Genomic DNA, 17,606 nt, shown 5'->3' with positions numbered 1-17,606 from the left:
GTTGATATTTGTAATATTTCTTCAACAAAAAATGCAAACCCAAAACAAAATTTAGAAAATAAAACACAAAATTCACTAGTACATAATTCGGATCGAAAAATAAGCATGGCAGTATATCTTTATTAGAAAAACAACACATATACTAGTGTTTTGTGTATTTTCAAACAATTGCTACTGAAAAGAAGCATTTAAAAATGGAAATGTCCTTATCATTCTTGCTTTTTTGCTTACAATACCTGTTTGTCGTGGTAAGGTAGTAGATTGGATTCTGTTGTAATGATCAACGCTACTTGAGTGAGGATCGCTGGGGAAAGTAGGATAAGTAGGCATTCCTCGCATAACCCGCGAGCCCCCCGATTGTGGGAAAGTGTTGCCGGCAAGTTTTGATCCAAAGCCCGCGGAAAATCTGCTTTTTTCTGGGGTTTGGTCCTCTGCACGCTGGGCCCATGCCTGTACTGGCCAGCGAGGCGGGATTGTTGCTTCTGGGTGTTGGATGCCTCCAGAGTGAAAACTTCCTGATGATTGGAAAGCATGTTGCTTAGGACTTTGACGTGATGCATCCTGGAGAAATTGGAATTGCATTTAATTGAATTTGTTGATACTATTTGAATAAGGTTTTAGCAATGCGAAACATATTTATTTATTCCAAAGGACAAAAGTGAAATAATACTTGAACCTTGATCAATTATTACATCATCACAGCCCTGAAACGTTTTTTAGTCTCCAGATAATGATGTCACATACACATGACGTAACCATAAGCGACACTTTCTACGTCTTAAAAACCAAAAAAATATTAAAAAAGGCATGTTGGTAGAAAAAGGCCAAGACAATTTTTAACATAAAAAATAAGCGTCTTCTTGTTTAAACGTAGCAACTTAAATTTTGTTTAAAATACCTCTTAGCACAACAAGCATCTCTTTAATGCTCATTACAGTGATGCTACCAACACAAAAATAGGCATTAACAGAACTTGCTTTTCTTTCAATACAAAAGCACAGCAGTAAACCCTCGGTTAAACCGGATTCCGTTAATCTGGTTCTTCACCTAAACAAGCAAATCTCGAGGTACGAATTATTAGTACCGTGGTAAGACTTCAAATAATCGAAAACGGTTAACCTAGATCTTCGCCTAATTCGGTGGAACTCGAGGTACAAATGATTTGTAATGTGGCAAGGCTTAAACTAATCGACATCGGTTAATCCACATCTTCGCCCAATCCTGACAATTTTTTTGGTCCAAACGGGTGTAAAGGTTTATTGTATTTTGCAATTTTCAATGTTTCCAACCTGTGTGTTGTTTCTTTGCATTTGAGTGTGACCCGATGATGCAGGTTGACGTGACAAGTGACGTGGCGAAAAGTTATCCGACAACTCTGCGTAACTCTGTGATGGTGACGTCACGCTTTTCAACTCCGCTTCCATTTGTTTTAACTTGCGAGCCTGTGAAGATGCACAAGAAGATAAAATAAAGTATTGAAAACTTGATGAGAAGTTATTAAAGCCCAAACACACCTAGACAATTTAGAATAGTATACAGTTTTAGAACAGGGCAGTCGAAGACTAAGAGAATGAAGGGCCACATTATGGTTTATAAAACTAGTTTGTAGTAAAGGGATGAATTTATCGTGCAAGTTTATAGAGCTCTTCTGGAAAGTATTTGTACTACGCGCATTCAGTGTTATTTACCCCGATGAAGGCGACCTGTATAGGACGTCGAAACGTCGGTATAAAAATACTTTTGCCAGAAGAGTTATTAGGACACCTTGTTCTAGTATATAACGAATCCAGAATACCGAATCCTGTTCGGTATTTGTAACTTTTTGCAATGTGTTGAACATTCAATTTTTAATTTTTCGGGATTTTGATATCACTCATCGAAATTCAGTATTGAAGGAATATATTTCAAGACAATATTTTATAAAGATGCTTTTTTTATCCTTACTTAACAATAGACTGGTCCACGATATCTATTTAATTGAACTGTTGGTCTTTGGCCTGAAACGATTTAAGAAGCAATGAACTTAACAAACAGTATGGCTTACCTGTAAACAAGGTACGTCGCTGTTTTTCTGGCCATCTGCGTTTAAAGCTAGAGAAGCCATAGCCTTTTCTGACTGGTTTTGAACAAGATTTCGCAAAGCAGCAGCACTGCCCTGCGCTATCACCTCATGCCGAGAATGGATGAGTTTTCGTAATTTTCCGATAGCTCCCAAATCTCGTAAGATCTGCTGGTCTGTGGTGTCTCTATGGAAACAACAATTGTAAACTTAAAAAAGGCAATATATTTGTCTGTATACGATAGATAACTGATTTTAGCATGGAAATAAACGCTTCCAAACTAATGGTATAAATAATATGAAATGTGAAAATCGTTACAAGAATATCCCAGAAGCAATTACTGTACTAGGATTAAAAAAGGATTTATATAAAAGTAGGTGTTGTATTCAAAGGAATTTTAATTGAAATCAGCAACACAAAACCCTTTCGGTATCTTCTACAATTACGTTAAAGCGTTAAACTGACGTTTTTGCTTAAACTAAAAACGAAACGTTTGTGATGTAAAATAGCACGTAGACATTTTATCACTCAGATGTTTAGAGTTTAGACATTAAAACAATTCATTGAAAAACAGCACAAGCAAAATCAGTGCGTGTATATTCTCAGTAAGAAAGGCGAGAAAAGGCCATCAATTGCGTCGCAACTGATAAAATGTTGCAGAAAGTGGACGAAAATGATTGCAATTTCGGACAAAAGGCGTTAAAAAGCCGCAAAGGACATTGAGTCTGATTAAAAGACCAATTTTGTTTTAATTAATTATCAAAACAAGGCGGTTTGAACAAGCGGTTTGATTTTACAACTATTTCTTGCATATTGAAATACACACCTTGCAGAAAGATTCCATAATGTACAACAAGCGTTGCTCACAATCGTCAAACTGGGTGACGTCAGCAGTTGAAGAAGTTGCTGCAGGCAGTTGTGCTTACGTAGTACCTGACGTCATAAAAAAATATTTTTTTAATCACAAAAAAAAACACAACTAAAAAAAATTTTTTTTTCACCCACTTTTCTGTACTCTTCGTTGGTTGCTATGACGCTGGACACGTTTCTAAGGACGCCACCACCACATTCTACCACTTCTGGGCGCTTTGACGGGCTGCGGTAGCTTAAAGTTGAAACCAGAAACGACAAGGCTCCCTGCACAAAATAAATATTCAACAGTTCGTTTCAGTGTTTTACACAGTTTTAGAATTTCTGATTTCATAAGCAACTAATCCATGAAAAAAAAATTTAGTACTCAAAAAGACTTTATAAAACGTCAAGCCCATTTAAAGCATAATAACGAATCTATACGAATTTCCTCCCAAGCATTTCCATGTGGCAGAGGATGAGCTATACAAATCTAGCCTGCGGTGGGGTTCGAACCCACGACAGGAGCCTTTCCGGGACTCGCGCTCTACCAACTGAGCTATACAGACTCAGTGGTGAGCCCGTCGAAAGTCGAATCACAAGCACGGTAGCCTGCCTCGTATGCTACACATGTCAGCTTCGTAGTAGGGGTATCACCAGTTCGGCCATTATTTAATTAAGATGTACAAAGATCAAATTTGTATAGCTCTGCTGGCAAAATCTGATATTATGTCTGGTAGCAACAGCTTATACATGTACATAGATGTATTACTGGGATCAACCCTTAAGCCTTTATGTAGTCAAGCAATCAATAGTGACTTCTCAATTTCCCCAATGGACAAATAATTGTACATCCAGGCTATTTAAAGATCAAATTCCAATCCAAACTTTCGTCCATTTTAATCCAATTTCGGTCCAAATGGCGACAAACCGGGGTTACGGCCTCTTAGCAGCCAAAATTTGAACCTTAATTTGCGACAAAATTACAGCATTTACCTCCATTACACAAATATCTAGTCTGTTTTCGGGACAGTGACCAGAAACGTTCCATAAAGCGCCCAACATGCTTTTTAGGGTCTCCTCGCGTTTTGCGACCATCACACTACGCATGAGTGCACCCACTGCTCCCCTCTGACGCAACAGATCACGTGACTGGCTGTCAGCCTGCCAGGAAAGGTTGCGAAGGATTCCAGCCATCACCTGCGAAAAACAAATAAGTTTTAAATATCATGCTTTTTACATTTGGAACACTATACACGGATCTGTTCATAAGTTTAATGATCGCACCTTTTTAATCAATCTTTTACGCGACTCAAGTGGATATTAACGGGTGTAACTGATGTGGCCCCTTAATGTCACTGATGATGGCATGAGCATTTGCCGAAACGTTTGAACTATAGAGCATGTCGATTTTTAACGTATATTTGGCCGTTATTTTCATTATTAAATGCTTTTTACAGTTTTTAATCAATCAGTTTGCTAAAACGCGGTTCTTTGTGAAATATAACGGCCCAAATAGACGTAAAAAGGTACATGTTTTATTCTCCAATGGCAAATGGTCATGCCAATATCAGTGATATAATGTTGTTATAAAACACACTACGGTATTAACCAGTTTAGATTTATCAGTAATACTATACACCCAGAAATCGGGATGTTTTTTACATCACAAAAATATTTTTGGAACACTGTCGCAGAAGGTATTTTTTGCGAAACACAATTATAGGAAACCGACGCAGCAAAACACTTCGTAAAAAAAATAATACTTTACAATAACCCGTTGCTGCAAATTTTGATCAAAGAACACAATGGTTTCCAAAGGAGTCAAAACAAGTCAAATAGGTTTGACACAGGAAGCACGATCGACAAAGGGGGTGTGCGGTGGGCGTTTGCCGACAACACAAACATATGGTTAAACTTAAAGGGCTGGCGTGAATTGGTGCTCAGAAAACCGGCAATTTTGGATACGGAAACAGGCATAGCGGTTACACCACAAGAGCTAAAACACCGATGTCTGGCCAAATTGTCCTGCGGCCGAAACCTTTTTAGTCTGGCTATTTTTGTCAGTCTCTTTTTAAGTCAGTGGTCATTTTCTGTATTTGTACTGTTTGTGGAAATTGACTAACGTATTTATGTAAGCTATTGCTGCCAGGCATAATATCAAGTTTATAGAGCTCTTCTGGCACAGTAAATTTGTATTATTTTTATTTTCCAAAGTTTCGACATCCTTTTCAGGTGTTATTTACCCTGATGAAGGCGACCTGAAAAAGACGTCAAAACGTCGGAATAAAAATACATTTGCCAGAAGAGCTCTATAAACTTGACTAACGTATTGCTTCTCAAAATGATTACAGCGAAGCAGAAGACATTTGAAAACCATTTTGACATTACTAGCGCCGTTATTCTAGTGAAATTTTTGCTGGTCAAACGAAATACGCCAATTTCAATTCTGTTCATGATAGCCTGTTTAAATGCCACTAAATGCGCCTTTGTATGGCATATTATTTATTCTTTTTTGCCGAATATAAGCGCTAAACCGTACATACACCCAGAAATGGCCTCAACCTTTGAACATCATCCAGAATTGATTTTGTGTTAATTCGAAACGGCAGAAAAAAAAAAAAACTTATTCGAGTAAAAAACATTTTTTGTCGCAAGCACATCACTTCAAAAACCCCCCAAATTTTTTTTTCAGAAAATTTAAAAATTTTAAATGTAAAACTCAATTTTCCGGGATTTAATTCCCTCGATAAATGACGTCATCGGAAAGCACATAAATGTATTCGCGAAGTTTTAAATGGTAAATTCGATCTGGTGTTACATATTAAAGCTGTACCGTGAAATCGTAACGACGGGTGAAAACGAAGACAGATAAATAATTCAAGAGAGGCCTGGCTGGCATTGATTTTGTAATTACAACATCTGTGTGTCGCTGTGAGAGGTACGGCGTTCGGGGAGATGTAATAAAACACAGTGACTAGGGATTTTAGAATATTTGGGGACATAAGGTGATTAAAATATTGGTAATGTTTGAGAAATGTTAATTTTGAACTGTTATTTACCTAAATTCACTTCTGGTAAGGCTTTAACTATTCAACATCGATTCATCTAGATCAGGGGCTGGCAACCTTTGGTACTGTGGGGCCAATTACAAATGTCAAAATAGGATCGCAGGCCGCACCCGTGTATAACACAAAGTGATTTTGCTTTGTTGCTTGCCAAATATTCTTAATTACAAGCATAATTCATATTTGATTCTAGCTTCATAATGGCAGGTCGCAGAAAAATAGCATCAGGCGCATTAATCAGCTCAAAAATATATAATAGTTGGACTCGTTTGCCAGTACATTTGAAATCCAAGCGTCTCTGCGGGCCGCACAACCTTTAATAATGGGCCGCATTTGGCCCGCGGGCTGTACACCCCTGATCTAGATCTTCGCCTAAATCCAAAAACTTTTTTGGTTGACTGTTTGCAATATTTGCAAATCACCAAGGTAGAGGTGTTTTTGACTCAACTTGTACTAATCCAACCTACAGAATCTGCTTAAGTAATCCCTATTGATTTTTAGGGAACATGCCTCTTTGTCAATGCCTAGAACTAAATTCAATTACTTTGGTATTTTTTCTTGGGTACTTTTTCAAATTACCGGAATCTATGTTTTGTTTGGTCGTCCTTAACTGTTAGCAAGTTACTGTGAGTTTTTACCTGTTGTATTTCTTCTGATCTGCTGGTTAACTGTTCGATGACTGCTTCAAGGAAACCACTCAAGTTGATTAAAAGTGCCTAAACACATAGCATAATTTAGTATCTTTTCAAAACGAATTGCAAAAACATGTTATATTATGTATAAAAATGTTACAACTGTTAATAAATAAAACAATTTTGAAACAGAAGTTGTTAGTTGCCAATTTCAATCTTTCTGCTTATTTGTAGATACTGACGATGCTGTAATAGCGAAATATATATATCTTGAAAGGGTGAACGACTAAATGTTTTTCTGAAGTTACATATATTGCCGATTTTAAAGTTCAATTTACTTTTATACTGTAGATAGACCATTAACAGTTTAGATATCATTACAATAAACAAACAAACACAAAAAAATACTTTTAAACACTAATCTCTTGACTGTTTGGTAACAAAGTTTTCATCATGAATTTTGAAAAATTTACGTTTCAGGTTAATTTGTACAAAAAATCAAAAACAAAAAAAGTATCCATTTTTTAAAAACTTTTAAGCAAAAACTGCCCAAAAAAACAAAAAAAAATATCACTTTTCTGTACACTTACTAACCTTATTATGTTGATCTCCGAAAGACAAGTTAGTCAGAGTAAATCCTGATGGTTTAATGATACAACTAGTTTCCTCACTTTGTATCACTTTTGTTTCTTTGCAAATTCGACAATTCAAAATCAAAAGTTCCGCCATAGAGTTGATCCCATTATGTCGATTCAGAACCCTGAATAAAAAAAAAACATTTAATCAGTTTCTTCGATATAAAGGTACTTTTCCAAACAGTAAAAAAAGTTTGTTTACAGTATCAATTTTCTTCTTTTAATTTTTTGCACAGACAATTCTGAGTAATTGTAAATTCCATTTACTGCATACTGAATACCAAAATGTAGCCTAGTATTCCAGTAAGGTGAAAGGAAGTATTCCAAAAAAGTATTCAAAATATTAGTATTCCCGAAAAAAGTATTCAAAATATTAGTATTCCAGAAAAAAGTATTCAGATTACTAGTATTCCAGAAAAAAATTATTCTGATTACTAGTATTCCGAAAAAAGTGGTCTGAATAATTACTAACAAAAGATAAGCAAATTGGTAAAATAAAAACAATAAGACCCTTAAATGAAAAAAAATATTTCAAACAGTTTTAGGCAATTTATACACAAACAATTACTTTCTGCCAAAAGTATATATTGTCATACAAAAGCAAAGTTAAAAAATTTCAAACAGTTAAAGACTAAATGTTGTTATAAGTCACAAATAAATACTCACACTCTGTCGTATTTGTCGTATGAAAACTGTCTAATTTGCTCCACAGATCGAATCAGGTTTTCGGTGATCTGGACTTCAACTTGAAGTGAACGCAATTTATGCACATCTTTGCCACCGGAAGACGTACCCTTTTCTGATGAGCTTTTAATGTACTCGGCGTGGCACTGTAAGTACTGTTGCAAGGCCTGGCAGTATTTCTTAATGATTTCGAGGTCTCGCACAATAAGGTTTTGCTTTGGAGGCAGTGTTCTTGTCTTTTCAACTAACTGACCACAACCTATGGAAAAAGGAATTGAAAATAGTTTAGACAATTTTGCAATAATAAAAGCATGTTATAGCGAAAAACACAAACACCAAACCAAACAATAGGAATATAACCAGTGGTCGGATTCAGCCGGTTTGCACCAGTTCTATAGAACCGTTTCACGAAATTTTATGAGATCAGCGAACCGGTTAGCATTACTGGTTACTGTCAATGGACTTTTTGTAACAGATCCGGCTGAATAATATGACTTTTGTGATAGAACCAGCTGACAAAAATTAAATCCCACCACTGCATATAAACATCAGATATTGTGATTTTCAACATAAAAAATAATAAATACAAATAGTTGCTTATTTAATTAGTTCTGTTGTTTTGCTATTTATCTATTCTTTGCTCAATTTATTTTTAACTTTTACCATTGTACAACAGAACACCACAAGTTAATGTGCACACAACCAGCAACATTTATATATTTTAAGCAACCCACGATTTTGAGAAACCCTGCTTTGGCATACAGCACTGTACATGATGAAATCCTAAGCATAAATATAGTTTTCTGTTCAAAGCATGGCTATGGTGATACATAGATATCAGACAGTGATTATCATTTAAATCTTACCGATATTATCAGGCAACGACGTCACTGATCCAGATCTTTTTTGTGGATGGAAACCATGAGAAGACACACTAGCGCTTGTGAATATAGTTTGGGTGCATCTAAAAACAAAAGTAATTCAGTGTAACAATTTGTATTTTTCATTCGTATATAGCTTAGCATTACTTTAAGACAGGGGTGTCCAAACTTTTTTTAACGGGGGCCAAATTTTACCAGGTAATGACGCCCGCAGGCCAACGTTATTTCAGAGTTAAGACACAAATTTACAGGATTTAAGGAAATTTTGTGATTTTGTTGAGTCAGCACCTTACTTTTTACCGGTAAATGAAGTTCCATGGAAAGCTTTTGCGTGATGTAGCGTCGCCAAAACCCAAAAACTTAATCCAAAGTTCCAAACTATGGCGGGCCATACGCAACACAATTTAAAAAAAACAGCCGCGGGCCACTTAAAATGCCGTCGGGGGCCGCATTTGGCCCGCGGGCCGCAGTTTGGACACCCCTGCTTTAAGACAAGGGTGTGCAATCTGTGGCCCGCGGGCCAAATGCAGCCCTTGAATAAAGGTTGTGCGGCCCGCAAAGACCCTTGGATTTTAAATGTACTGCCAAACGAGTCCAAATGTTATATATTTTTGAGCAGATTAATGCGCCTGATGCTATTTTTCTGTGCCCTGGCAATATGTGGCTAGAATCAAATGCGAATTTTACTTGTAGTTAAGCAAATTTGGTAAGCTACAAAGTAAAATCACCTTGTGTTATACACAGGTGCGGACAGCGATCTAATTTTGACAATTGTATTTGGCCCCACAGTAACAAAGGTTGCACACCCCTGCTTTAAGAGGTGACACAAAATAAAGTTAAGGCAAACGACAATGTGGTTTGAAATAACAATCATGACTTAAAACACACAGATCAATAACAATCAATATATTATGTCAGTGGTTCCCAACCGGGGAGGAATTTTATGAATTCAGGGGAGGAATTTCATAAAAACAGTAAAAAAATTGTACATCGAATGTTACTGAATATTTTGAATATATATATTATCCATTATAATTTGGAACTGGTTCACATTTGAAACCGGTTGGTTGTAAAGGATTCTGAAATAGACATCCCTATTCATAAGGTATATACACGGCCCCATGCTACGTTTCAGGCGCTTAATTTAATCGATTATTGTCGTAACAAAGTCCGTTGTTTTAACAATTTTGTTTTTGCCAATCTGGCTGTTGATTAGTTGCTTAAAAACTGAAGAGTTTACAGTTAGTAAACAGTACGTGTAATGAAACTAGATTTTTAGTTGCATATCATTGTCTTGTGTAGATTTTAGCTGTAGCCTAAGTTTTAGTCAACTAGTAGTAGTGATGGGACGATACCAGGTTTTGAAGCGAGTACCGATACCGAGTACGAGTACCACATGTATATACCTTCGATACCGAGTACCGAGTACGATTACCGAGTACTTAGGTGTAGTGTTGTACTTAGTTGTATATCACTGGCTAATTTATCTGCCATAGTCGGGGTACAGGCGTGCACACACACACACGCTGAAAAATGTAATCCCCACGTGATAGCAAAAAAAATGTACGTACCCTGGCAGAACTTTTTTCCAATTTTGTGCTGTCCGAAGCAAATATTGGCATAAAGTTGCCCGTATTCTTATGGTGTAAATCGGCCTTTGGTACTCGCACGTTGGTATCGAAAACTGAGGCAAAATATTTCGATACCGAGTACGAGTATCGATACCACTGAAATCGTTCGATACCATCGATACCGAGTACCGAGTACCGGGTACCCGTCCCATCACTAACTAGTAGTATTTAAGAGACAGGAGTAGCATAAAACAAACTGCGCCGCGTATACAACTACTTTCAGAGCGCAAACAAGAGCAAATTTCGCATTAAGTAGTAATGTGAAATAACTTGATATTTCAAATTGCTATAATTTTTTACGTTATATTTGTTTTCTGTCTTATGGGGAGGAATGCATAGTTCGAAAATGGGCAAAGGAGGAATGTAACAAAAAAGGTTGGGAACCACTGTATTATGTTATGTATATTTTATTGCAAATGTATTTTAACTATTGCTGTTGTGTTTATTTGTCAGAATGTCTCTCAGTATAGTTTATGGAAATTTTTTGTGAATTTTCATGAATATAATGGACCGAATATTCAGAAAATGACATGCATTATTGGTTAACAGTTTGGCAGATCCTCATGCCATCATCAGTGTATTTCGTTACTTTTAAAGGTATAATGACAAAATCAATTCTTTTTATTTGACATTTTCAGTAACATACTAGTGGTTGGTGACAAAATTTTAGGACGCTAAACAATAGTACTGACCAAAAATGCGTTTTACAGATTAAGAAGCAAGCTACTGTAATTCTTTTAATTCAAATTTGACAACCAGCACAAAAAAATTAAATCTTGCACTGATTTCATTTGCACAAATAAGAAAAAACGTCTGAACGTTGCGCAGCTATCCCAACTTGGTAAATATTTTAGCGCAGTTGTGCTCTTACGATTTTGCCTGACAAAGTAAACTCAACTAAAAAAATCATTTTTATGCCGAACCTGGTGGCAACTTGTTCTCCGCTCCCAGTATTACCCAGTAAGGGTTGAATGGGCGATAAAAACTTGTCGGGTAACTCCTCAAGGGGTCCAGCTTTCCCAGTTTGCACAACAACATCTGTAAGACTTCGCCCTGATTGCTGTGGTTTTGACCTTTCACAAAAACCAAAATCTAAAACAATAAATTTTTTGTTCAATTTTTTTTATCACATCACAAAATGTTTTACTGTATTAAATAAACTGTTGCTGCCAGGTATAATGTATCAACAAAATTTTTGGCTCTTCCAGCAGTTTTAATTTTTTTTATCGAGCTTGTTGTTTTCTATTAACTTTGTGTTTTCAATTTATGTCATTACCCTGATGTGCATGTATGAGACATCGAAATGTCGTCATATTATAATAAAAACTGCTGGAAGAAAATTTTGTTTCACTATATTGTTGAATCAAGCAAATATACCAAAATGAAAATATTTTGCAATTTCAGTCTTGTTTTTTTTCAGTCTAAGTACAGTATTAGGTAAAAAATAGAGTAATGACTAATGGATATGATGCATCAATGTCAACTGATATTGCTTTTAAGAGTAAGGTCTAGACACTTAAACTTATTGTAGAGGTAACATAGATTCCCTTGGGATAATGTAGGTTTAACCGTACTAAGATCTAATGCCTTTTAGGTAAAAACAATTTAACATGTAGTGGTATAACAAAACCATAGTTTTTTGTAATACATTCACACAAACTGTTTATAAACTAAACAAATATAAGCATATTAATAAGTTTGGCTTTAAACTGTCAGAAGACGTTACTGTTTATCATGTAAAATTCATGACAAAATTGAGGCAAAGACAGTAATAATGCCAAAAATTATTGTAATATGGTAACTGCTTGCATATACAACCTTGTTGTTCATTTTGTAGTGCCTGATGATCATGTATGTTTTTTGCACCCCGCTCGTTATATCTGTAACGAGTCATTAAACTTTTTATTTCGTGTTCCACCAGTTTCAGTTGCTGCAGCCAAGTCTGAAAACATAAAATTCATTTTTATTCTTATTTGTAATGTTTTTTTGGCATTTTTTAAAAGATAAAACAAATGCTAAAAAAAAACTTTAGCTTGGTATTGTAAAGTATAAAAAAAACTTTTTAATGCAGTGTCGAAAAAAATGCATTTGTAAAAAATAAGAAAAATTTTTAATCAAAATGTATGTAAGGCAAAAATGGTAAATTTAGTACTTTAGCATGAAAATCAACACCAACATTTATGTAGGAAGAATGTTTCACAAGGTGGTGTATTTAACACAAAATTGCATTTTAATCTGATCGCAGAAACCTTATACTGATCAAGATCAAAGAAGCGGCGTATGTAAATGTTACTCCACATCAATAGGCTAAGATACCAGGAACGATAAACTGATTGGATCTCTGCACAACATAACGCAGGTTACCCAGGAAAGTTTGCAGAATTTAAGGGAGAATAGGCTGTCTGGTTAAGCCGATTTCAGATCGTAAACACTCTAGATTTAAGCTTTTCAAATCTCGACAGATTTTACAAGTAACTAGTGTTTGTTTTGGCAATTTCGAGGACAAATTGTTCTGCCATCAACACCAGTGAGACCTATTTCCGTAACTACTTTTCGATGTAACTAGACAAATCTACTAAACTTACTATTTCAATCGGGATTAGACATAGCTTTGAAGAGAAATGCACATTTCTGTACACTTTGATCTTTAGCATTGCGACAGAATATTTATCGCTGTATATTGTAACTGGTTAAACTTTAAAGGGATAAAGCTGAGGGTTAAAACCATCAATAGTCAAGTATATATACTTCAGTAACCAACGGATTACAATAATTTTGTTTTTCTAATGATTGCAAAAGTTGTGAATAGAAAATTTGGTTAAAATAAAAGACCACATATTTTGACAAGAAAATTGTAACTGGTTTGTCTTTATAAGTAAAAAAAATATAAATAAAATTCATGAATTGCAAAGAACATGCATTTGTAACATAAAGAATGTCATTTTTTCGATGTACTGGCATTTCACAAGTTATGTACGAAGCATGTCATGTTTTCGATGTACTGACATTTTTACAAGTTATGTATGTAATCAAAAGACTCTTAAAATACATTTTTATCCTATAGTATGCATGTAAATACATCAAAAGAATTACATATACAGGGCAAATACATCAGAATTTAAATTAAGTGTCTAGCTAACCTGTACTCTCTTGTTCATCATTTCTGGGCTCCCGAGTTTTTGTTTCATGGCATCCTGAACATTGAATATCGATCGTTCTAATTGTTTCCTGGTTGCTTCACTGTTAGGGGACATTGACTAAAAAAACAAAAATTAAAAATTCAAGTATATTTCCACATGCTATGAACAGTAGCATTACAAGAGGCCAAAAGCCACACTTTTTGAGTCCCCTTGAGAGTAACCTTTTTGTCTCAAGAATATTAACATAAGGTAAAAATAGTAATATTAAAGTATACTGTGACTGTATGTCAGGGGTCGCGTGCCAATTAACTTGTTATTTCCATGTATTAATGACCTCGCGTGCCAACGTTTTTATACATAATGGTGGTTCATGCCAGCAGATATCAATAATAAAGAGAAAGCAGAGTGTTTTGTGCATGTAAGGTTGAATTTTAAGACAATGGCATGACAACAACTACAAACAAGCAGTGTAGTGGGTTAAATTGTTACTTCAATATAAACATGCAAATCGGTTGGCGTTCCATGAAAAAACACCTCGCATGCTAACTTTGGCATGCATGCCAGGGGTTGCCGAACCCTGCTGTATGTAATGCCACATACTTTTTTAGTGTTTTAAATGTTTTTTTTATACGTTTTCAATGACAGCAATAGTGCTAAACCCACACACATTCACAGATTAATCGTAACTTGTTAAGCAATTGGGCTTTAATTGAAACATTAGTCTTAATAACATTAAAACATAAGTATCTTAGCGTCAAGTAGGAAACCTTTAGGAAGTGGACTTGAAGTAATGTTTTTTGTCCATCATATGGAACATAAAATTTAAAGAACTCTTCTGGCAATTGTATTTTTATACCAACGTTTACCCTGATGATGGCGACCTGTGCAGGACGTTGAAACTATCAGTATAAAAATCCAAATCCAAAAAGAGCTCTATAAATATATTATGCCTGGCAGCAATAGCTTAGATATCGAACATAAATATTTCACAACTTTTAACTGCACAAGAATTGCTGTATTTTTGCTGTTTAAGCCAGTTTCTCTTTTTAATACAAACTGGAGATGTTAATAATGTACTTGGTTAGGGGACATTGCTCACGAAATGGTCACAGATTTCTGGAGGTGGATTAAAACTTATAAAGACCACACAAGTCAATGTTTATGCCATATAACACAACTTGTTATGGTCTAAACCACCAACATCCTGCTACAGTTTGCCTAAAGGCTACTTCACAAATTTAAGGGAGTGCTCCAGGAGTTTTTCATAAACTTGAGTCATTAAACTTGACGCACTGTGTGATGACGCTTTGTGTTTATCAATTTATGTGGAATGTAAACTAGTTGTAGACAATGTCTAGAGAATTTTTTTCTAACCAGGACATTTCCTGAGCATTGTAGTTATTCAAACATACCTGAAATACTAAACTAAAAATCTGATATTTTGGCCTACAGTAATCATTATATATATATATTCAGAACAGCTAAAATGGCCTTATACTTAATACTGGGTTCAGCCCTGAAGTGTGATAACAGAATAATCTTGAATTTAAACCTTTTTTTAAATATGGCATTATTATTTTTCTGCATGCATACAGCAGGCATTTACACTTAAAAAAGTCTTGCGACAAAATAATTAGAATTATTGTTGCATTTTTACTTGGACAAAAGTTCACACAGGCTTTTAATTTTTTAACGCAAGATTGATTACGGAATGTATCACTACTGACAGAAATTGAAGAAACACTGATTAACATTTTTGAGGTCTACAGGAAAATCTAATTTGCACTGGGCTGATAGCTACTGGCAATGATGTGTGAAAGGACTTGCAGACCTTCGAAAAATGCACAAATCTAATGTTTACATCAAATAAACACCAGCCTATTAAGCACGGGAAATTGGAATGTAGGTTAAACACATTAAATAAAGTTAAGCATTGTTAAAATGTCTTTCTAATTGACATTAGCTAAGGCAAAGAGATTACATACTTATCTTTGGCATAGATACCAGTTTGTTTTGTAAGAACGGTCTTGCAAAAATTTGCCAAGCACTTTCTTTTATCAAAACAACCAATTTTGTACACATCAGTGCCAATAAATATCAAGGCATGACCAGTTTAACATACATTTCTGACATTTATGTGTTAAAAAAGTGCAAGATTCACATTTAAAAAAAATACCTGTTTTTAAAAGTTTAAAGTGAGTCTGCTTAAAAAAAATTAGGTTCACTTTTTTAATTGGCACAAAACTGCAGATTTGAACCCTTCAAAAACAGAACATTCTTTTGTAAGAAACGGCAGAGTGCATTAGCGAACTTGGCAGATTGCTTGAAAAGTAAACAAACAAACAGCCAGATTTCCTCTACGGGTTGCGCTCGGCTGGATCTGTTACAGACGGTTAACCGCCGATGATAAAGCAAGCAAAAGGGTTTGTTTTGGAAACTTGAAATTTGCACATGAATGAAAATTCCTGTGTCTAACGCACCCATGTTTGCTTACGGCGTAGCAGTACATCAAAACACCAAGGACGGTAATTTTACCCAAGTTGTATTGTAATTGAATTCTCACACTTCGTAACAACGCTATTATCACGTTAATAGCAAATTTAATGTGTACAAAATTTTCACTCTTTGTGTCTGCATTCACTATAAAATGCCCTTTCATTCACATTTAAGTTGTTTTACAGCCATTTAGATACAATAAACCTTGGTTAAACTGGATTCGGTTAATCCAGATTTTCACATAACTCGGACAAAACTTGAGGTACAAATGATTTGCAATGTGGTAAGGTTTCAACCAAAATCTTAGGTCAATTAGTGTACGTACGAACCGAATGTTTCATAACTTTACTATTAACCACATTCATGAAAAATCCTTTTGCAGAATGACTAAATTCTCATCAGTAAAAATATTGATTCAGTCAAGATTTGAGTGACCAACCTTTTCTGATGCAATAAGACTTGTGTTTAAGTCCTTGAGTTGTTTCATGTAATCGTCTTTAGCACATTCCTCTCTTTTCAAGTTTTCAAGAAGTGAATCCCTAAAGCACAATAATTTTAAGTCTATTCTTTATTAGTGATAGAACATTTATGTGTGTCAACTAATTTTTGAAACACCTGTTTGTAAAAAAAACTTCTGAAAACAGAAATTGAAATTAACATATATATATAATATAGCATAATGTCTGTATTTTACTGTTTTCAAAGAAAAAAAATCGTTTATGGTCTTTACAACCTAATACATAACATATTACACCGTAAACGCTGTATACATGTCTGTTATTGTTAAGTTGTTATCTAGTTGGGTTCACTATTATTTACATTTGTATCCAAAATGTGTTTTACAAAAAAAGTAAAAACACAGATTGTAAATAACCAAGTATTGCTCATCCAGCAGTTTTATTGTAAACAATCGACGTTTCGACGTCCTGTACAAGACACCTTCATCAGGATAATGACATATCTTGCAGGACAAAATTCTTATAAAGCGACAAAATGCAAAACACACAAAAAAACAGCCATAAGAAGATCTCGCGGCTGCAAACTCGCACCAACGCATTGATAACACAAGCTCAGTGCTGTAAAAGATTGTAAATATTAGGACATTATTACTGATTGTGATAAGTTAAACAGTTGTATAGTTATGCATATTTTGAGTATTTTTACAAAAAACTGCAAATACCTTTGGTTGGTGAGCAAATGTAAGCGTTTCCGTATATCCACTTGTGAAACATAATTAAACGAATCATTGTGATTTTGAGCGGCTGGCGGTTGTGTTTCGAACAGAGTATTGGTAAAAGATGTATAATGTGGTAATCCATATTCCTGGTAGGGGGAAAGGCCGCTATGTCCCTGGACCACCCGGTTTGCAGAACCAAAAATGTGTTGTCTATGAGGTTCTGGTTCTTTATGATCTAGAGTAGGTTGTGCGCTTATCGTATTGCCAAGTTGCAGTACCATTTTCTGCAATAACAGTAAAAATTTAGTCAAAAAATGTTTACCTTATTCCTACAGAATCATTTTGGGGAAAAA

At 35.1% G+C, this 17,606-nt stretch overlaps 1 protein-coding gene across 2 annotated transcripts in view; it reads right to left on the bottom strand.

Annotated features, from left to right (window-relative positions):
* LOC145224365 (uncharacterized) overlaps nt 1–17,606 on the bottom strand; it is a 30,549-nt gene that overhangs the window by 9,814 nt on the left and 3,129 nt on the right. For both annotated transcript variants that reach the window (XM_080090848.1, XM_080090847.1), the window contains exons 3-17: nt 17,257–17,537; nt 16,516–16,615; nt 13,581–13,697; nt 12,259–12,382; nt 11,364–11,532; nt 8,795–8,892; nt 7,911–8,187; nt 7,204–7,369; nt 6,616–6,693; nt 3,906–4,109; nt 3,066–3,197; nt 2,887–2,993; nt 2,045–2,246; nt 1,290–1,442; nt 237–561 (exon numbers count right to left, since the gene is read on the bottom strand). In XM_080090848.1, the coding sequence (XP_079946974.1) occupies nt 237–561; nt 1,290–1,442; nt 2,045–2,246; nt 2,887–2,993; nt 3,066–3,197; nt 3,906–4,109; nt 6,616–6,693; nt 7,204–7,369; nt 7,911–8,187; nt 8,795–8,892; nt 11,364–11,532; nt 12,259–12,382; nt 13,581–13,697; nt 16,516–16,615; nt 17,257–17,537 (2,533 nt within the window). The remainder of the gene's footprint in view (nt 1–236; nt 562–1,289; nt 1,443–2,044; nt 2,247–2,886; nt 2,994–3,065; nt 3,198–3,905; nt 4,110–6,615; nt 6,694–7,203; nt 7,370–7,910; nt 8,188–8,794; nt 8,893–11,363; nt 11,533–12,258; nt 12,383–13,580; nt 13,698–16,515; nt 16,616–17,256; nt 17,538–17,606) is intronic.

This window comes from Phallusia mammillata, chromosome 4 (genome assembly GCF_965637545.1).
Source record: "Phallusia mammillata chromosome 4, kaPhaMamm4.hap1.1, whole genome shotgun sequence".
NCBI lineage: Eukaryota > Metazoa > Chordata > Ascidiacea > Phlebobranchia > Ascidiidae > Phallusia > Phallusia mammillata.
The sequence above is the reverse complement of the archived record's forward strand: the minus strand, read 5'-3'. Positions and strand labels throughout refer to the sequence as shown.